Source organism: Triturus cristatus, chromosome 6, assembly GCF_964204655.1.
Source record: "Triturus cristatus chromosome 6, aTriCri1.1, whole genome shotgun sequence".
NCBI classification, from domain to species: Eukaryota; Metazoa; Chordata; class Amphibia; order Caudata; family Salamandridae; genus Triturus; species Triturus cristatus.
Window position 1 is genome coordinate 1,265,248,607 of NC_140589.1, and position 22,584 is coordinate 1,265,271,190.

Below are 22,584 nucleotides of genomic sequence, written 5' to 3' on the forward strand. Positions count from 1 at the left end.
GTGTCTGGGTGTTAGAATCCGGGGTCTCTGGTTGGCGCAGGTATGCACTTGCGACAAGCAGGGACCCTTTCCTCTAAGTCAGGGCAAAGGATTACTCTTAGAAAATAACCCCTGCTCACCCATCCGGGTAACGTGGCGCGAGCAGTCAGGCTAGATTCCAGAGGGCATTAGGTTAAGCATTCAAGGCGTCCCACAATAACCACCAACCCACCACACAGGGACACAAGACTGTATTTATAAAAATAAAGTTCTCTATGTAAAGTTCTTTAAGCAGGCTTCAGAATACAGTGTTTCACTTTAAAATGAGGTTCCAGTTACTTGTGATCACTTTTCAGGAGGCCTCAGTTCTTTAAATGGTCACTTCCGGTGCAATCTGCACTTTCTGGGGGTCTGTGCGCTCCGTAGGGCCCTCCGTACGCTTCGTACCAGTGTCAGAACGTTTTGTGCCGTTTCTCACGCTTCCTGCGTGAACACGCGTACTAGGACTCAAGCCGTACGGGCCGTACCTTCGTAGGTACGCGTCGTACGAGTCCGGTACGCCTCTTGCCACTCCTCACGCTTCCCGCGGGAGCAGCATCTAGTTCTTTAAAGCGGTACGGGTCGTACAGGTGCAGGGACACGCCGTACGGGCTCGGTGCGAACTGCACAAAGACTCACGCGGGAAGCGTAGCGGGACGACAGCGCCGTACAGACCGTACACCGGAAAGTACGCGTTGTACAGGGCGCTTGGGCTCTCACAGTACCTTATTCTTGGGGGCAAAGTTCGTGGCGGCCTCAGCAGTCCTTGGCAGGGGCGTCCCGCGTCGCGTTGCAGTCCCGCTGGTCAGTGGACGGCGATGCTTCGTGGGGCGCCTCAGGACGTCACAGCACACCTCGATGTTGGAAGCAGGAGGGGCAGCTCGGGGGTGATTTCTCAGCGCACAGCGCTGTCGGCATCGGCCAGGATCGGCGAACCAGGGTGTCGTCGGTCCTCGCAGTGGTCTCTACGGCCAGGGGTCGCCGAGGCTCAGCGCTTGCAGCCGGACAGTCTCTCCTTACGTTGCGAGCTCCGGCTTGAGGGGGCAGAAGTTTATTTTGCTCAGGCCAGGCAGGGCAGGCCTTCACGGTGCTCACAGCAGCACAGTCGATCAGGAGTCGCGTTGCTCAGCGAGATGGGGGCACACAGGTTCTCTGGGCTCAGCGTTGGCAATCCACCCACAGCAGCTTCCTCTTCTTCCAGGGGAGGGTAGCGACCCACTGTTCCTGGGGCGCAGTTCAGGGGGCAAGTTCACAAGCAAGCCCTTGGAGATTGTTTTTAAAGCACAAGTTGAATTCAAAGTCTTTCTCAGTCTTTTCTTCCTCTCCTTCCAGCAGCAAGGCACCCACCACAGGCCAGTCTCTCAGGCTTAGAGACAGTACTCCTCCATGCAGCTTTCCCAGGTCCTTCTCTTCGGGCAGAGGTTCTTCTTGGCATAAACAGGATCTGATTTCTTAGGAGCAGGGCTCCTTCTTTTATACACAGTTTCTTTTGTTCTTTGTCGCCAGGGGGCCTGTGCCTGGCTCAGTCCGGTTTTGGAGCACTTTGTTGTGGTGACTCTGCTCTTTCCTTTTAGTGCACAGGGCAGAGACATCAGCCGCTCCACAGGGGGCGGAGCCAGCATTGTGGTGGCAGAGCACAGGTCTATTCAGAGTCAAGGTGTACTCCTCCCACCCATCCTGGTGTAATTTCTCTACCCACCACCTGGCAGCCAGCCTGTCTCCTGGAATTCCCCAGCCCTGCCCCTCACTGAAACTAGGCAGCACACACACACAAAGCAGAGGCGGACTGAAATGGCTGAGCAAGTAAATACTAACTTTCTAAAAGTAGTATTTACAAACACAGGATATTAAAATAAACTTTACTAAAAGAAGAATTTTATTATTCTGAGTTCAGGCATACTAAACTTGACTTTCTACCATGCTCTCTGAGTCCGCTGGGATTATAGTGTGTAATAATTCCAGCAGCCCATTCTGGCCTATGGAGAGCAGGTAGCCTTCAATAGTGAAAAACGAAAATGGCTGTAATTCACTATTAGGACATGCCACACACACCAGGGCATGTCCTACCTCATGCTTACAATGCACCCTGCCCTTGGGCCTACCAGAGGGGTGACTAAAATGTAGTTAGCGGAAGGTTTAGGGACTGGCAAGTAGGTGCACTTGCGCAGTCAGCATGACAGTACCAGACTGCACGCAGGTTCTGCAATGGCAGACCCTAGACACATTTTACTAGGCCGCTTCTTGGGTGGCACAACCAGCGCTACAAGCCCACCAGCAGCATTTGCATTTACAAGCCCTGGCACTCCTGGTGCACTTTACTAGGGGCTGATAGTAAACCAAATAAGCCAAACATGGAAACCAATCAACATCAACGTTTTACCATAGGGAGAGCATATGCACCTTAGCACTGATCAGCAGTGGTAAGGTGCCCAGAGTCATAAAACAGCCAACACCAGGTCAGAAAAAATACAGGAGGAAGGCAAAAAGTTTAGGGATGACCCTGCAAAAAGGGCCAAGTCCAACACAGGGCGAGCACCACGACTCCACGGGCTGCAATCCCTGCCAACACCTTAAGCTGAAGTCCTGGCGGAAGTGCCGGATGAAGCTTATTTCGGCACGACTGTCCCTGTCGGAGTCATCTCGTCCCACGGCCTCTTCAATGCAGTTTCGCCGTCGATCGCCCTGTGGGGCCTGAGGCCATCATTCACCACTTCTTGGTAAGTTGCGTCGCAGGTCGCCGAGGTCCTCGATCTCCCTTTCATCTGTTGTCAGGGACACTGGTTCCCGGAATAATCCGGACGTGTGCCCCCGACAGTCGTCCCCCCCCCCCCCTCTATCCGCCCTGTGCGGGGGCGACTCGGGCCCAAATGGAGGCTTATGCTACAGCTTTGCAGGCCTCCATTGGGTCCTCTCCCATCCCTGGGGCGTCCTCGGGCCTCCCCTATCTGTGGGGTCGCCGGTGGGTGCGCCCTCGGCATCAAATAAGCCTTTGCTCTCCAGGGATGCAGGAGATGTGGTATCATCAGGGCACGGCCCGGCTGTGTCCCCCTCTACGATCCATATGGCGTCGTCAAGGTGCGGCCTGGCTGGGTCCCCCTCTACGACCCATTGCACCCCTGCTGCACCGCATAGTCCCGTGTGGCTCCCTGTGGTGTCGCAGGTGGTTGCTGGTGCTCAAAGCCTCACTTTGTGCACGCCTCGGCCTTCTGGGCAGACGGCCCACCTGTCTGGAGCCTCCCCGGTTCTGCCTCCGCTTCTTTCTCCGGAGTTGGAGCCTCTTGCAGTTGAGGCTGAGGCGGCGCCGGAGGTTTGTCTCCCTGGCTCCGGCGCCTTCTCCTTCTTGGGAAGGTGAACTTGTCGCCTCCCCGGCTCTGCCTCCGCTTCCTCCTTCGGAGTCGGAGCCGGTCCGGGTTGAGGCTGAATCGGCGCCGGAGGCTTGCATCCCCGGCGCCTTCTCCTTCTTTGGAAGGGGAGCTTATCGTGGATTCGGTGCCGGATGGAGTCGAGTCGGCGCCGGACAAAGCTCGATCGAAGCCTACTAAAGTGGTTTTGGCGCCTCATCAACGCCGGGTTGTTGACTCTTCTCCGGAGGTGTCTGGAGAGAATTTGGCGCCAGCCTCACGCCCGGTGACGCCGGATGTATTCTTGCCTGTGCCTCCCCTAGAATATCTAGAATAACTCCTCGAGCACCCGCACCCAGCAGGCTCCTCGCCTCCTCAAGAGCCTCATCAGGACCCCCATTCATCAATGGGGCTCCCCTCAGTTGGGCATTGGTCGCACCCTCACTGTCTTGGGAGGATTAGCTTACAGCCCTCACCTACTGATGAGCTGCTATCCCCTCCTCGGAGGGCTACCGAGGCTGGTGCAGCTTTTCTCAGAGTGGTCTCTTTGGCCACTCGGATTTAGAGCATGCAACCCCCTTTGGCGCCCTAGTCTGTGGACTCTTTACTTGATGTCCTTGACCGTGGGTCAGGGAATGTGGAGCAGCTTCTGCCCTTTGAAGCTTCTCTTTATGATGCCCTTTTGGGCACCTGGGTTCGGCCAGCTTCCGGTGACCCGGTGGCTCATTCGGTCTTGCACCACCACCGTCCTGCTCCTCATGATTCAGTCTGCTTATTTGTACATCCCGACGTGCAGGGGTTTGTTTTGCAAACTGCCTTCCCTTCCTTGCCCCGCTTATTGCTTCCTCCCTCCAGGGAGTCCAGATGTCTTGAGTCATGGGGTTGGAACATCTTTGCCTCCACTAGTGCTGCACTGCGGTCACTAAATACAGTGTGTGTCCTGGCGCGGACTACCTCTGCCCTGTGGGACTCTGCAGAGTCTTTCCTCTCCACCAGCACTGAAGGTGTTCGTGTTGACCAACTTAATCTTCTCCGGGATGGCCGTGACCTTGCTGAGTTTACGATCCGCTCTGCCTTGGATACTGCTGATTCCTTAGGCCGGGCTATGGCTGGTTCAGTCACCCTGCGGCGCCATGCTTGGTTACCGGATAGCGTCTTCCTGGAAAATATACGGGAGAGTTTTGTTGATTTACCCTTTGATGGGGTTTTGTTGTTTGATGCACACGCCAACTCGGCTGTTCAGCGCCTCTTGGTGGGCTTTCGCCCCACCCCCCTTAGGCCTGTGTTCCTCAGGCATTTGTTCTGGGGTGGTACCTTTTCATTTAGCATCCTTTTGATGCGTTATGTGTTTTAGGCTGATAGTAAGCCTCAGGTCTTCCTTTTTGCACGGTTGGAGTTGATTACCCTTTCATTTTCTCATCCTTTGGATGCATTATGCATTTTAACCTGGCGGTTAACCTACTGTGGCAGTGTTCCACAGATTTTCTCTGACTGTGGCTTGCCCTAATTAACGTATTCCCCGTTGTTGGGGTGTGCATACTCCATGTGGGGTACTTGTTTGCTATTATATAGCTTTGTTTATGTCCACTGGGCGTACGAGTTCCTTTGGCTTCTAGGCGTCCTCTGGTGCTCTTATCTGCCGTTGTACGGTGCTCAATGTTGTGCCTTGGCGTCATCTTTACGTCATTGGTCATCTTGCTTCATTCTCCTCCTTCAGAGGTTTTTGGGGTGTTCATCATGCTTTAAAGGCAGCTTCCGTCTGCCATTACGGCATCAGGTGTGTTCCTCTACAACCATGTTGCATAGTCTTGGCTAGTTTACCCGTTTTTGCTATGTATATCTGTAATTAGGTATATTTACAAGTTCCATGGGTACTCTTCTTCCTAACTCTTCACCTCTCTTCGAGGCTGCAAAGTCTGGTCCGAAGTCTCCATGTTTCAGGGACTTTTCCAGTGATGCATGCGGCATTACCAATAATGCCCCTTTTTGCGTTACGCTTGCTGGGTTGGTTCCCCGGTTTTCCACTGCTTCCTTCTTCATGTTCAGTTACTGAACGATTCTCTCTTCTGGACAAGGGTTACTTTCCTTCCAGTTGGAGGGTGTGGTCTGAAATTCTGCTGCACCTTCCTTCGGCTGTGCTATATTGTATCGGATGGGCATGCGGGATGGCTCTTCTAATGTCAGTCGGCCTAGATCTCCACCCTGCATATCTGTATGTCGTGTGTTGGTTCTCACCTGGGTCTTACCGCTGCCTGGTCGAGCAGCCTTATGCTTATTTTAGCTACGCCACCTTATGGTCTCTGTAGCTGTTTGCTCTGCGCATGTTTCTGTGGTGGCCTGCATCAGTGTGCTTACGATTGTTAGTGTTCTCCCCTGTTCCCCCTTTTGGGACTAGGTGTGCACTTGGCGTGTTTCTTGTCTTCGCCTGTAATTCTCAAACCATTGCTAATTTCTATCTCTTGACCTTTGGTTCTTGGCTGTAGCCTCTCTGGCCTTCCTTCCGTGGGCTAGCCTGGTAGGCTCTGGTTGCATCTCTTAATGTTTCTTCTCAACCTTTAATCGGTGTTCACATAGTGCGCCATTACGCTGAGTGGTCCTTTTTCCTCTCTCTTTCTTTTGTTCTGGTATATGGCTGGTGCCGTTTCTACCTCATGCTTATGCAGGTATGTTGTAGCATCATTATGGCATTTTTGGGATGTCTTGCATCCCGTTATCTGTTGCTCTTACGAACTCTTTGGGTTGCTGTCTGGCTGTTCCGCCACACCGTTTTTCCCATTGTCCGTCACTCTGTTGCCGGCTCAAATGCTTGGCGCTTTCTGTTGTTCTGTCGCAGACCCACCTCCCCTTTGGGGTATGACTGTGGTATCTATTTTAAGTTAAGGAATCTGCGGCTAGATGTCTCTATCAGATGTACGAGTTACTTACCTTCGGTAACGATGTGTCTGGTAGAGGCGTTGTCTAGCCGCAGATTCCTTAACGCCCACCCAGCCTCCCCGTTCTGCGAGGACCTTGCCAAGTGGGCCTCTCCGCTGGCCCGACTTTTCCAGTTGGCATTGCTTTTTCTCTCATGGGTGCTCACATTGTTGCGTCCCTTTGAGCTTTGCCATAATACAGCTGACTACCTCTCAAGGGTTTCTTACCTGTAAAATGATGCCTTTAGATTAACCTTCACTAGGAGATTCCTCTTCATTTGCTTATCTTCTGCTGCCTTCCCTCCCTCCCGCCTTCTCTATTGACTCAGGGTTCTGGTCTCCTCTACAGTCGCCTTCTTTGGGGATCTGTTGACCTCTGTTTCAGACCTCCATTACTGTAGGGGCAGTGCCAGACTTTTCATACCTTCCTGCGGTGGACTGTTGTTCTCTCTGTGCTCCGTTCTTGCTGGACAACACAGTTCTACATAGTATGGTAATAATAGTCTATTTCTGTCTGTTGAGATATTCTTCCCTTGTTGCACTTGGGAAGGGTTTTCGCTTAGCTTGCGAGGTTCTTTCTCACAGCTTTTTCACTTATATGTAGGCAGTGTCTATTTCTGTCTTTTACAATGGTGTCTTGCACCATCCCCCTTATTTATTCACAGATTTTCATCCATCGCACACTGTTACCATACTGTCACAGTTTTTTTGTTGGTGGCTCCGCGTTGTCGCGGAAAAGCTTCTCCAAAGAAAACTGACATCAGTGCGCCAGGAGGGACTTATATGACCTCGATGATGTCACGTACGTGGACGACGTCAGGGCACGGTCCTTTGACGCCGTCCCCGGTGCGCAGAGGTGCTGCTGCACAAAGTTTTCTGGATCGAGTCTGACGCCTGGGGATATTCTAAGTTAAGGAATCTGCGGCTAGACAACGTCTCTACCAGATACATCGTTACTGAAGGTAAGTAACTCGTACAACAACCAAAAATTGACTGAAGGAGCCACGATGGCTAATCATTAAGCGAGGCAACAAAATGTTATGTCTAACCACGAGAAACAAATGTATAAAATGTTTGAGTGTTTAATAAACTGCGACCTTTTTTGGCACCAACAAAGTTGTCCATGATGTGTTCAAAGGTCAAAAGGGCGCAGTTAGAAAAGGACTAAGGGAGGGGGAGGCAACTCGCCGCCTGGGAGGGGTTTAGCGTTAATCTTTTCTGGAGGTTGGCGCTGGCTCGGTGATCGAGACAGACGCACAATCGCGGTTGTTATCACTCAAAGGCAGAGAAAGGTATCGGATGCGTGGAGCATCAAGGGGCGTAGCTTTTATGGTGCAGCAGGTGCTGTGGCACCGGGACCAACGCATATCTGGACTCCAATTGTGGCTGTATTTCACTATAAAACTGTGGCTAAAGGAGGAAAGGAGCATGTCCGTTGACTGCATGAGGGCCCTTGGCACCATTGATAGCCAGTGGGAGAGTCGAATATAGCAGGAACAGCCAGTGAAATCACAGCTGCCACAAATATGCACTGATAAAGGGAACAAGCTGAGGCATGTATGGGGTCAGGAAGACACACATGGACACGGAAGACCCAAGCACCCACACAGAGACGTGGAAAAGAACATACAGACACATCAGGCTCAGAGGCACAGCCACACACTAACAAACCACACACCCAAGTACACACAGGCAGAACACACCCAACTGAAGAAGGTTCCTTTACTGACAGAGACTCACATGAATTTAAAACATCTGCGCATTGTGTGCCGTCGTCAAATAATACTTGGCATCATTTCCGCGGATTATATCCTTGACTAAAACCTTCCCCTAACTCGCAATGTATCTCGTTTTTAAGTTAGCGCATGTGCTATGCTCTGCTATGCATCCCTGCTGTCTTAATTTCTTCAAAATATACTCGCAACATGCAACAGATCCCATGCTAGGCTTCCCCTTCCCAGAGAGTGCCAGACAGCCTGCCCTTAAGGCCGCATATTTAAAACAAACATTGAAAATGCAATAGGTCTCGACTTTGATTAAGTTAAAGCCATTTGCTTTGCTAATGGTATTGTATTCTAGCTTTGAATTATTTAGTGTATATTTGTGATATGTTGTAGTTGTATGTAGTTAAAATTGTTTTGTTAGCTGTGTAGTAGTTTAAAGCATAGCGTTAGTAGGAAAAGAGCAGTTTTTCAGATTTGGGAGGTGAATGAATAGAAGAATAGTATGTGTGTTCATTTCGTATAGTGAGGATTACAATAGCATAAGGCAGACGGAAGGGGCAAGGGGAGAGCCAATATATGCACATATCACAAATAAACACTAAATAATGCAAAGCTAGAATACAATACCATTAGCAAAGCAAATGGCTTTAACTTAATCAAAGGTGAGACCTATTGCATTTTCAATGCTTATTTTCTCTGTGGCTACTACTAACACCAATTCGGTACTGTGAGCCTTTCTGAAGCCAAATTGGGTTCTATCCAGAATCTCGTTTTGATCGAGACACCGCAATATTCATGTGTTTCTCTTAGATTTTGGCGGGGAAGGGGAGACATGCAATGGGACGATAATTCTTCTCCTCGTTAGGATCCAATATGTTTTTTTTTTTTTTTTTTTGCAGTGGCAGAATGGAGGCTTTTTTCCACAGTAATGGAAAGATGCTCGTATTAATAGTATGATTTAATAGTAAGGTAAGGGGGGGTGTAAACAATACCTGGAATAGTTTAGGTGGGCAGGGATCAGATGGAGCACCAGGTATAGTCTGTTTAATCAAATACAGCTGTCTCTCGATAGAGAGAGAAGGAAAGCTAAGGAGCTTTGTATGGTGCAGAGGCTGATTAGTAGCGCTTTACAAAAAAAAGCAAACAAGTAAAAAAAAGTACATTAAAGGAGAAATAAGGGGCAATGCATTTCAGTCTCATATAACTGCCTTTCCAAAGAAATTGTGAATGTGTATTCACCCTTATGTGCTATGCACATGGGACTCTTATGACTTCAGCTCATTCACCAACATGGCCCCTGAAGTAATTCAGGTGCAGGCTGATTTTGTATATGAGATAACTGGTCTTGCATGGTCAAAGCAATAGGCAGTGCAGCACTTTTGGCAGAGCCATGATGTGTCCACATACTAGAAAGAACTGAGAAACATTAATTGCTTGGCATATAAACAATTATTCTGCGTAGTTAATTTAATAAAATATTTTTCTTTCCAAACTCCATTCTGCTAGTGCTGCATGTTGTATCATACTCCAGAATTAAAGCATTGTTACCTGATGTGACAGATTTAAGGCAGAGTACAGAGGATCTACAGAGGTTACTGGCATGGGTGTAACATAGATGTCGGCAGAACTGTACTGTAGCATTTTTGTTACGCTTTTCAAACCTTACTAGTCAAAAAAGTGCCTATGGTTACTCCATTTGTTGTGCATAGTCTGGGATGTTAATTGAGGTGTTGCCTTTCAAGAGCATCTTGATTTTGTGCTTGAGTGTACAATTTTGGAGGGCAGCGACAATAGGTTGAAAGGATTTGTTCTATGCAGTAACAGCACCTGGTGAAAAAGACTCTCCTAAAGCAACCCAGTTCCAGTCACAAGGTTACTTAGTACTGTTGACTAGACCACGAGCAATGGAGATTTACACTCAAACTTGTGTCTTAGGAGTCCTTGAAATGGCTGGAGACCTCCAGAGAAGGTTAAGTGGTAAGCTTCATCTCAGCTTACGGGAAACTGGTAACCCTCAAGTCGACGTTCAGTAAGACACTAGGGACAAGTCCATCCAAGTGTATTCAAGGTGTCGTTCTCCTAAGTGTTGTATTGAGCCCCCAACTTATGTTTTCAGTGTATTGTCATTGAGCTGAAGCCCTAAGTCATACTTTTCAGGTAGTGGCGTAAAGAAACTTGACAGGACCTCCCTGCAAAGTACATGCAGCCCCCCACCCCAATGCCCAGGACAGAGTCCGAAGCTCCTAGGCCATGGGCCTGCCCGTGCCTGAAGCTCGTGGGCCCCCTTGTTGCGGGGGCTTTTGTTAAGCCACTGTTTTCAAAACCATCTTTAATGTTTGATATTCCAACTCAAAGTTGAGTCACGTTTTGTAAGAAACTAATGTATTAGTTGAGGGGTGTAAGAAGCCACCCCAAATATTAATAATCACAATCCTTGTCAGGGCTAATTACAAGCTTCACTAAGCAAACGTGCTTAACTCTCTAGTAGCTTGGCACAAAGCAGTCCGGCTTAGGCAGGAAAATGACAACTTTCTTAAAAATATATATATAGGATTTTAAAAATACATAAGATTTGAAATTACTATTAAACTAAGTCCTTGCATCATTTTTCTAGGTGCTCCCAAACTGAAATTAAGCATTAGAAGTTGTTATAATATAACCCTCTGTTTTCTTATGGGAGCGCCTTCCTTGCCGCAATTAAAAGCAATTTTCTGGGTCCTACGCTGCTAGGGCTTGTAAAATATTAAATATGCATGTCCTACCTTTTAAATACGACTTTCCTGCTTTATGGGCATTTAGTGCTACCTTAGGGGTGTCTTTTAACTATTGAAAATGAATATTTGGGCTGGCAAAAGGTTTATTTTGCAGTTGTGTAGTTTAAAGCTGCAAACACAGATGCAAGTACAGGTCTGGGGACACATGTAAAATGGCTACTTAAGTGGGTGGGACGAGTGCTGCTGCCCACTTGTTACATTTAAGTTACAGGCCCTAGGTACATGTAGTACCATATACTAGGCAGTTATAAGTAAATTAAATGTGCCAGTATAGGTGTATGCCAATTTTACCATGTTTAAAAGGAATAACACAAGCACTTTACAATTGGTTGGCAGAAATAAAGTGTGCTGAGTCCTGTGGCCAACACAATCTGGTTCAATTAAAGAAGGCAAACATTTGGGAGAATACCATGCAAAAGATGGTAGTTTCCAACAGTGACACTCAAACTAAATGATCTGTCATCACTGGAACATGGTGCAAGATCACACTCATCCTAGCCATTCTTCTCATAGGCTACCTCAACAACACAAAGGACAAACCTGAAGGTAATCTGGCAATTACTCTGTACTCTGTTGGAAACCTCAAGCACATTCATAGAACCCTTTACCTGCCATTTCTCGTTCTTTGCCTTTCAAACAGCCATTTTCAGTACTTCCATCAACTGCCAGATCATCGATCACAGGGACTTCACCTTCCCAACATATGTCTCCACCATAAAAAATAACACCCACTCTTCAGTAGGGGTGGGCAGAATTTGCGAAATTCACTTTCGCAAATTATCGCGAAAATGTAAAAAATAGTCCGCAAACACGCGGAAATATCGCGAAGATGCGAAGTTTTTTTCCTGCCCGTTCGCGGTATTTTCTGCGTGGTCGCGGCTCGCCAACTTACCTATGCGGTTGCTTGCGGGCGCGGCCATCTTGTTTTCACTTGTCTCGCGGTGCATGATCGCGAGAAGAAAGACGTGATCGCGCGACGAATGACGTTACTGCGGGCGTGAAAGGCTACCAACAATCCAACATCTCGTGGAGAACGCGACCGGATTGGGAAAACTTGTCGGCGAACGCGGGGATTCAGGTAAGGCGATTGCGCGCACGCGAGAATGTATTATTTTACAGCGCGAGCAAGCAAAAAATTTCCGGTAAAATGCGGATTGCGGAAATTTTGACATTTTCGCGCTCTTCGTGGAACGCGAAAATGTCATATTATCGCAATTTCCGCGAGTGGAACGGAATTTTAGCCCAGGCCTACTCTTCAGCCTCCTAGACACACAGCTTCATGCAGCGTACCACGGAACCAACTAACATAGTGAGCAATACTTTGGCAGGCCACATGCTTTATGCAGTTCGCAGGCTCAACCTGATTGGGCTTATCTTTAACCATTCCATTTTCTGCCCATTATATCAAACCAAACCCAGACAAGCAATAGTTGTACTGTGTCGGAGACTACCCAGACCACCTCCTACATAACTATCAATTCAGCTTCAGATTGTACTGTAGGCCTTTTCTAACATTCAGCCATTTTTCCTGTTTTGTTTTGAGCTCTCCTTGCACCTAGCACTGCCACATCTGGTTACTTTCTACATCTTCAGCTATACACACACACACCGCCATTCCTCTGTGAGGGCATTCTTGGTTGTTCCAACGCTGGTCAGTTCCCCTCACTCTGCTATTCTCCCCTCCATTCAGAAAATGCATTGCTTTAAATGTTTTCTGTTTACACTGTCGTCTTCCACACCTTACCAGAATTACATGATTGTTAGGTTGTAGATTTTTTTTCTACTGCTCCTAAATTGACTTTGCGCCTTAACACTTTACCTGGGAGCTTCTCATCCAGTTCCCATTTTTTCCTTTTAAAAAAAATATATATAAAATAACTTTAAATGCATCTGCCCTTGTATATTGAAAGGTGCTCTGCATTTTCTTTTCTATGTACCTTATGCTGTTTTATGATCAGTTGAGCCTTTTCCATGACAGGGCCCCTTTTTATTTTGATATTTTTCATCTGTGTTTGAGCATGTTTAGTTTTGACTAATCTGCTGTTTAGGATTGCTACTCATAAACTGTCTTTGTCTCTGTCCTGATAATGGCCCAGGTAAACCACATGTTGAGGTTGAAACTTCGACATAACTTAGGACTGTCTAAATTTCTATTTGACGAGAACACCTAAGACGACAAAACAAAGTTCTGCTGCCCTCCTATGTACAGTAGCACTATGCAGTTTTTAACTTGTCCTGGAAACTGAAACTGCCATTGTACTTTAGACTGACTGGTCTTATCTATACTTCACTAGTTTTTGCAAGTTTGATTCACAATTATCGCTGCCCTGTTGAACTTTATGTAATTCAAACATGTATGCTAATATTTACACTGAATAATTTTTTTTATGCAATCAATTTATTTTTATTGCATTTTTATGTTTCTGGTATGTGGATTTTAAGTGAAAGGTGATTTTATTACCATGATACTTATTCAGATTTACATGATACGTTGTAGATCAAATGAGACAAATTAACGTTTACCCTGAATAATCCAGTTTTCTTTTTTCTGCAATCCCCAAAGGAGCCACTGTTAATGCTGTTGCCTTAGCATTGAGATAGTTACTAAGCAAGTCATGGATGATGCCCACTTGTTAGACCAGGGCAACTCTTGCTCTGCTTGTTCTCTTAGAAGCCTTTGACATTGTCAAGCTTTCTTCAGTTTGCATGTAAATTAATGACACCACACTTAATTGGTCCTCATCCTTCCTACGGGTTCAGGTCCAACTTATCTAGAGGGGCACCTGCAGATCGCCGCATATGCCAGTTACCTCTTGTGTCCCAATTTTCACAAACTGGCTGGCAACACCTAGCTTTACAAGAAACTCGCCATAATCGGGAAAATAAACCGTAACACAGACTGTGTCCTCATCGTAAAGGAATGGATGCTAAACATTTCTTTTAAGTTGAAAATAAACAGTCTGATAGATCCTCATTGCCTGCATTCCCAGACACACCCAAATCCAGATTGGGCTAGGCAACATGAAGCTATAAGGGATTCACCCAACAATTTGAAACAACTCCAAAATCATTTTGCAACATCATCAACTCAGACCTCGCCTTCAAAACACACACTACCAATAAAACACCGCCTGATTCCACTCTGACACCTTATTAATCAATGCCTACTTTGAAGTGGACTTCCCAACCCAACAACTGTCTAACATAGAGCGAGTAATGCCATGATGGCCAGTATTACAGATTCCCCCAACCCCTCTAAAGTGTCCCCTACTACCCTCTGCCCATCTCATCCATACACTTAACAAATAAAATGGCACATCCCCTCTCATAGTGGATTTGCACTGACAATCCTTTCCAGCCCACTTTCATTTTAAACATCTGTTCTATCGCCAGTGAGGGAGCGGCTTTAATCTATCTTAATCTTCAGGTGTTCTAATCAAATAATACCTCCACTGACCATATGGTCCTTTTTTTCTCCGCAAAGTCAAATGAGGAGCAAACATCTAGAACACAATAAATCAATAAGGACTTTAAAGTCAATCAATAAAGAGAGTTTGTGCGAACTGAAGGTTTTATTGTCACATCTTTGTCTTTCATCTATGTATTCATTAGGCAGTAATCTTTAAATTTCAGCATTAAAAGTAAATATAATCCATCAATCTGTATTTGTTAATAAAATAGAGCAAAACCTCTGTCAGAATCACAGTCAAGATAGTGATAATACAACATGTTTTGTGGCACTCACAACAGAAATGGACATTGTCCTATCACTATTTAAGAACGACGGAACGTTATTTCATACATGGTGTTTACAACAAGTTTGTGGCTGAATGAGTTTTTACTCTTCAGTAAGACCCTGACAAATCAATACTTCATTGTCCTATGTGTAACTAGTATCTAAGCATTTCCATCCCAGGGCTGAACATGAGGTGGCCTTGGTATCAGTTAATGTTGTGTAATGAGAACTGCTACAAATGAATGTTAGATAATTTATTCCAGCGAGAAAAGCACCTTTCGTAATGATGGAATATGTACAACTAAAGTTAGTCCGTAGGATTAGTCTTAGTTTGAATGTGTGCCAAGTTTTTTGTAATGCAAATTAGGGATCAAGCGGACTTTTAGACCATTCCCATGCCTATTTGTGTTGGATTATGAACTAAATAAAATGCTATACACCCATTTAGATATCACCAGTGATTTACTTAAGAATATCTAGGTAAAAAATATTTTTTGTAGTAATTTCTTTACCCAGGACTCATTTTAAAAAAATATTTAAGATTTTATTTCACTTTGAATAAAGTGGAGGCACACTGGTAAGTACTTTTAGGGATTATATAAAGTATAAAGTACCCCCTGACATATGTTATAAGGATATTGCAAGTCACCGAGGAGTCCCATAACCTTATAGAGGAAATAGGCTTAAGGCCAAGATCCTTTATATGGTTCTGGAAAGTGTAAACAATATTAGAAACTCAGTCTGTTTTGGCAAAAGAAGGTTACAAACCTGGAAAGTGGTAAACTACAATTAACCTCGCGGAGGTGGTAACAGGAAAAGGTTTGCGCCCAGCGCATATTGGCACTCAATTCTGGCATTTGTATTCTTAATTTAAGGCTTGGCATAACATATTGCAAAGTTCTGTTCACTAAGCACCAAGGCTGACTTCGTTGTACATGTGTTGCCTTCTTAAGACTTACGCCTATAATTCCCAAACAGAATGCTTATTTATGGTGGTGGTTTAAGACCATCGCTTAGTCTTCCGAATGGTATGGCCATTTTCCCAGTTACTGAGTCTGTCTTTTACTTGTTTTCTTCCTCTGAGATCAACTTTGGCTAGTCTCACACTTGCTTATTGATAAAGAAATTAGCATGTTGCAGCATTGTTCGTCCCAAATCGTGTTTGAAACTTTTTTGCAAGCTTTAAAAGGAGATGTTGCACTTCTGCAATATATTTGCCGCAATGTATTAACTAAAGATAAGATGCGACACATTGCCGCAATTCTCTCTGGAAGAGTTTTTTGTGACATTATAACCGTTGCTCTTTTTGTGGAAAACAATTTGGAGAAAGTTAAAGTAGTGTTTTCCAAAAATAAATAAGTTTGCGTTAGAATTTTGTAACTAACTCGTTGACCTTATGGTGAAGTTTTTGCGCATCCTAGATATTTTGATTACATGTAAAATGGCACTGTCACATTTAAACCATGTCCAGGTGTATCCTCAGTAAAGAAGGCCGGCTGCCCTTCCATCCACACTCACGAGTGTCAGTCAGCGGTACAGCCACCGCCAGCTTTTAGAACTGTGGACAGAGCTTGTTGGTTTGGTTATAAGCTTCCACGAGAAAAAGGTTCAGCCAGGGCCACGTTCATTAAACCTGGAATGTAAGTCAAGACGTTTGCGTCCAGGGGCTACACAGCTGGCTTTTCTCTCTTGGCAGGCTTGTTTCAGTCATATTTGTATCAAAAAATGCACACAAAGTAGCCTGTTTTATCCAGCAATTGACAATGTTTTTACCCTTTTCTCTACTTTTTCAGAACCTACTTTGATAATATAGTTGCAATAGATTCCCTTCTTGAACACATAATGGTAAGTGGCTTTGAGTGTTACTCTTATGCGATAACGGTTTAAAAAGCTGATATATCCTTGTTTATTTGTGTTATTGACAGTTGCTTGTACGTTAAGAATTCTATGCAGGGCATGCTAGTCAAGATTTCTAGAGTACTCATTTCTTCTTTCTAAATGTCACTGGTTAGATCCTCTCAAATTAAACTTCCCTGAAACCAGCCCACAAGGCCTACTGGAATAAAGGACCTGCATGGCTACCTGCAAATCTGGCTCCCCACTATACCGTGACCAGGAACCTATGATTGGCCACCCTACACTTTATCTAGCAATGCATCTTCAAATGACTGAATCGTTGAGGAAGATCACTGGGTGACCTTCAGAAAACGTTTGAAAATTCAACTCTTTTAGGTGGTGATCTTCTACAAATTTGGAACCAGTAGGGCAGTGAACAAAGAATGTTGGATGGTTAATACACCTCACGCCCAGTCGAGTCAATCTAACCTATATCGTGTCTGCTGCAGCAAAACTGCATTTCTTCTTCTGTGCGCTCTAGTGACCTTGAGGTCTGATTTCACATTATGTACAACTCCAAATTGTTATGAATCATTTTCAAGTAGATATTTGAAATCAAGATGGAGCAAACCCCACTCATACTCAATACTGGGCAGATCTGTAAATCATGGTATCATGTGTACAGTGATGGCCTATAACTGCAATTTCACACTTCATGGCTGACATAAGCATGTAAACGTTACAACAAAGATCATAATTAGGGCTTCCGGTTTTATGGTATTTTTTTTTTCACATTTCTGTTTGTATTCATCCATATATATGGTTAGTTACTTTTATCTGTATATATCCATAATTATTTTGTGCTTAGTGTAAAATAATCAAGCTGCAATGGGCATATTTCCACGTTTATTAGACTGACAATGTGTACTCCTTTTTAGGTCTCTGCTAGCGAAGGCTGCGCTTGCGCAGTCTCGCTCGCGAGATATAATGACTTGGAGAAGAGGGGCTTGAACCCGCCCCTCTTCTCCATTGGCTGGCCTCTTGAATGCTGGCCAGCCATTGGAGAAGAGGTCCGTCACTCCGAACAGGCCCCGTCCTTTTCGGATTCGGGCCGTGTTTTTTTCAACTTTTCTAATTATCTCCTCCAGCCAATGGCAAGAGGAGAACACGCCCCCGAATCCGAAACCGCCGCTGCCTTTCCCCGAGGCATTTCTGCTTCGCCTTGGAGAAAGGCGGCGGTGTTCCTGCAATACCTCACCTCCCTGAAGGAAAAACTCCCTTTCAGGCCGTGCCCTTCAGCAAGAATTATTTTAACAAAGAGCAGCTTCAACGGAAACGGATTCAGCGAGTGAAATCCTCAAGCCTGCCACCTTACACCAGACCTGAAATGTTATTGTGTCACTGCTTGCTTTAAAGACTGTCACTGACCTAACATTTGCATTTTCTGGGAATATTGCAGCCTTTCCGGAAAGCACTCTGCTAACAATATTGCACAGCCAAAGAAAAAGTGAAAGCCACACAGCTCTTCCACCTCAACTCCGGTCGGTCGCGTCAGACAACAAGTGGCATCACTCAGCCTTCAGCAAGCAGGCGTAGCGCTGCAGGGGCGTGGGAATTCCGATCACGTGACTTCTTTGACCATCCGCTTCGGTCTTTTCTCTGCAGTACCCTGATTTACAATAAATTGAAACTGGAAGTACGGTAGTGGGTGGGGCTGAGCACCAAAGAGGCCAGGCCTAGGGGAGGAGTAGGGGGCAGCAGGCGTGATAGGGTATCTGTTCAACTTCGTTAAAACTAAAGCCATCTTGTAAAGACTACAAAACAGTAAAAGGGCTGGAGAAACAAGGAAACAATGCTCTTTGGAATGAAACGTATAACGTAAGTACATGTTAGATGTATATGTTATTTTGTTATTAATTAATGAGCGTTTTTTTAATTAAAAAAAGTAACATGATTTTGGTTTTTTTAGCAATTTTTTTTTTTTTTTTCTCATCAGAATTTTTTCCAAAAAGCACGATATCTACAAAGTTATCTTAGAATGTATTTCACTGTGTTCACCCATCGCTTGAACTTTATTGTACGAGGAATGCTAATAATTAAATGGCCGTCCACGGTCTGCCGGAGCCTTTTGATATCCTTGTGACGTAAGACGAGGGTTGGGCCGGAGGGGCATTTAAAATGATAAGTGAACGCTAGCCAACACAAGCTTCGTGCAAGCTTCTCTTGTCGATGGGTGTGTGACCGCTTTCTCCCCGAAAATTTGTGCACTTTTTTCCGTGAGGGCTGATGGAGCAGTTGGGTAGTAGCAGTGGCAGCAGTATCTCCGATGAGTCCCAGGATATCTACCAGGGGACGCAGGTGAGGAAGGAGCCAGGGATGTTCCATGTGCATCTCTCTCGCAGGAATCAATACGCTATTTGTGCACAGTGAATGGAGAATCTGGTCTGGTGGTGGCCATGCACTGAGGACTGAGGACTGAGCACTGCTCAAGAGTAGCGCCATCGTTAGTTGCAGTGTTCATGCACAGAAGAGGTCACATTTCACGATCAGTGCATGCACGGGGGACGCAAGCTATAAAATTGAATACTTGAAGTGCACAATGCATGCGTGCGGAGGAGACGTCTTAGGATGGATCGTGCACGCTCAGGGGAGGCGACAGACAATGTACAGACAGTGCGTGTGCTCAGGGTAGGAGACACGTAGCAGGGCAGCACAGACGCTGTTACAATGCTTCACTTTATCACTGTACTGAGAGGTACTTATTAAAAGTTGTAGTTTTTAGGTCGCCTATCAGACTGAGACAGCGCAGTTGTCTGGTTTGCTAATGGGAATGAATTCCACCTGTTGCTTGCCATTGTGTTTTTTTTGGCTTATAACTCACGTTTTCTGGCTTTCTGTTTGCTGGCTTTCTTTGTTTTAGCTTGTTCCAGCTTGGCCTGCAACGTGATATCCTTCCACAAGACACGTTAATTCTTAAAAATCATCAAAATTTGAAGTTACTGACTTTCTAATACAGGTTAACTTAGGAGCCGTATCGGAATCGCACGGATACAAGACTGTACTTGATGCGAATGTGTGTCCCTGAAATGTTCCCCTGAGAGATGGTGTGCGCGTGTGATCGATTGGCGTGACGTGCAGTCATTAGAAACACGCTGCTCACCTGAGACTATGGACCGGGTGGTTCCTCTTCCACGGCTCCAGCTCACTCAGTGGAAACATCGCCGGCCAGCCCAGCAACAGCTCCCCTCACAGGTGAGGCCAGTTGCTCCACACCAGGTGAGGCCAGTCCCGCCACACCTTGAGTCAAATCCGTCCACCGAGGGGTGTATGCTCGCCCATTCCTCCCCCACCACCTTCCATGAGTGATGAGTTCTGGCGTCCGCCGCTTCTTTCTCAAACTCGGCGCTAGTGTGCGCGTGGTGAGAAGGTCCGCCCCGGCGCCAGAGAGGCTCGACTCGTGCCTTCTGCCCTCCCCGTGCCACCTCCACTCCTCTGCAGGGATAGGCTTTCAGCTACTCCCTTGCCCGCTCCCCAGCGAAATCTGTCCTGCACAGTTCTTACACATTCTTGCCGCAGCAGAGACGATTCACACTGCTTGCTATCCTACCTATTTCCACAGGGCAGTCCTCCCACTCACCACAACAGGCAATGAATGCACAATGTGCTGCCCCGTCTTCCAAAACCACCCACACCCATCTCTACTTTCTCGCACCCATAAAATACTTTCCCTCGTCCCTGTGAATTCTTTACCACCATTTGATGGCACCCTGCCTCCTATGTGGTCTGTCCTCTCCACTCGCAAATATCTGGCTACTGTTGTATTGTTTCGGGCTGTGTCTCGTTTTTTTATCCCTCTGCCCCACACACATCTTCCTTCATATAGGAAAAATAACCTCATGCCATAATTACCCTTGCCTTCAGACCTCCTGCAAACACCTAAACAAGTTACCGCCCTTCCTACAGCCAGTCTGTTCAACTGGACCCCAACACCACCACCTGCTTCTGTAATAAATCCCATGGCATGCCACATCACATTCAACATACAGGCTTTATCCCGAAACACACGTTCACTGCAATTGTCTTTATACTCTCCTAAAGAATCTCAAATTACTATTTACAGCAGACACAATCACCCCCCTCCTTATTTCTTCTACATACATTCGACATAAACCACTCCCTTAATATTCACAGCCTGCCACCAACACTACATCACACAAACCTTTTACCGATGCCCTCTAGCGTGCTACACTTGTGTGGTAGTTCTGGCGGGCGCAAATACATCTAGTTTCTGTGGGACTGTGCCAAATTATTATGTTTGTGTCTTGCTAAGAGGTACTTTAGCATTCATGACATGGACCCTTATAAGGACATACAACATCTTTTTAACTCTTCTATAGTTGGAGTGCCTTTTTGACGTAAATACAGCTCCAAAGATAGTGGCTGTCATGTCTACAGGAATTGTTCCCAAAGGTGATACAAACATAATAAATATAAAGCACACTGTATGGTGTTTTTAATGGGGAAAGTTGGTTCCTCACTGTTGCATAATTTGCTTTTTCTTTTTGCACAATTTAGTCAACCTTGCCTCATAATTTAGTACTCGTATGCCACATATGTCTAATACTGCTGCCTACAGGTTAACATTTTACTCTTAGGAAAGGTTTAACTTTACCCGTTGTTATCTTTGAATGTGCTTTCTTATTGAAGAGTAGTGGAAACTCATCTGTTTGGGCACCCGCATGGCATCTGGATTTAAAATGTCTGGCATGTAAGCAAACCCTTCGGAAATTGTGGCATGGATGCTAGGACCTTGACATTGTAGCTTTTGACATTGTAAATAACAATGCTGTTTCTTTAAACGTTTTAAAAACATAAACAAAAATAATGTCATGAGCAATGCCAATAGCTCTAACTTTAACAATGCCGAGACCGTTGCATTGTAAATGCTTGTTGAATGTACAATGAGTTATAGGCATTTACAGTACAATACAGTCATCTGAAGTCATGTGCATTGTAGAACATCTTAATACAGCTGAACTACTGCAATTATTTAAGCTTCACCAGGAAACCATTTTTCTTTCATTGACTCCACTACCTGCCAGTCCGCACAGCTATTGACTGAGCACGCATCATTGACAGTAGTGAGAATCATCCAAGAGAAAACCTATTTTCAGTATTTTTCCATATTTCAAAATGAATACAGACAGGAGACAGATTGTTTTCTGTCTGTATTTATCTGTTAAAATAAGTAAAAAACGTAAAACTGGAAGCCATAATCATAATTAAGGAACTACAAAAGAAATTTAAATGTATGATATCTTGCTGATGTAAGTGCTAGTGGGTGGGTGGATGGGATATTACATTTTCTCCTTCCCGGGTTAATGAGGTAAGTGAAAGCTAATACTTCCAAAATGTGTCTTGGATAGAGGTAAATAAGATAACTGTGGAGATGAGCAGAGACTGAGAGAAGAATCAGGTGAATGGAAGAGAAAATGGCAGATTGTGTTGTACACCATCTTCTCGAAGTTGAGAGTGGAAGGAGAATAAAAAAGACTCCCCACCCTTTGTGGGATCTTATGATGGCAGTGTGCAGGGGGGATAGAAGGGTGGGTTAGCAAATCAACAGCACATGTACCAGTTTTACTGTGAGATTTGCGGGTGAACACCTCTAATCCAGTAGCCATAGCTTTCTTTGGCCACTTGCAATTTCTGATGTGGTGAGAGCTTTTGAATGGCTGTCTACTCCCTTTTATTTTAGATATTCAAGTTTGACATCGTCTTGACTAAGCTACCTCCCTGTGGTAAATAAATACACCACCTCCACAGTTGTATTCCACACTGTTTATTTCAGTCCGAGATAGAGACCCAACTCATGGCAGCCAGGCTCATCCAACAATCTCCACTGTCCTCCGGCTCTTTGACACCCTTAAAATGGTGGTTTGTCGTCCTAGGAATGTTACGAAATCACATTAGTGTCAGCCTGGCTGAGAGAATCGAAGTACAATATGACACTCCCATTGCACGCCAACATGCGTACTTATGTCCTGACCCTTCAGGTGGCAAATCCCTGTTAGAAAAACGAACGATCGACTTCTATCCATCCCCGCTAGACACATTTCCTACTTGGAGTAAACACCTCATGTCAAGTGTGGCTTTGTGTTCAGTAGAGCGCTGTTCTGCGTGGGGTCGATGTGAACCCGTGCTTTCCTCGAGCTGATTCTTGCCTGCTGCGTCTTGTCCACC

At 45.6% G+C, this 22,584-nt stretch overlaps 1 protein-coding gene across 2 annotated transcripts in view; it reads left to right on the forward strand.

Annotated features, from left to right (window-relative positions):
- PDE10A (phosphodiesterase 10A) overlaps positions 1 to 22,584 on the forward strand; it is a 1,160,934-nt gene that overhangs the window by 689,815 nt on the left and 448,535 nt on the right. For both annotated transcript variants that reach the window (XM_085612212.1, XM_085612213.1), the window contains exon 10: positions 16,299 to 16,350. In XM_085612212.1, coding sequence (XP_085468338.1) covers positions 16,299 to 16,350 — 52 coding nt within the window. The remainder of the gene's footprint in view (positions 1 to 16,298; positions 16,351 to 22,584) is intronic.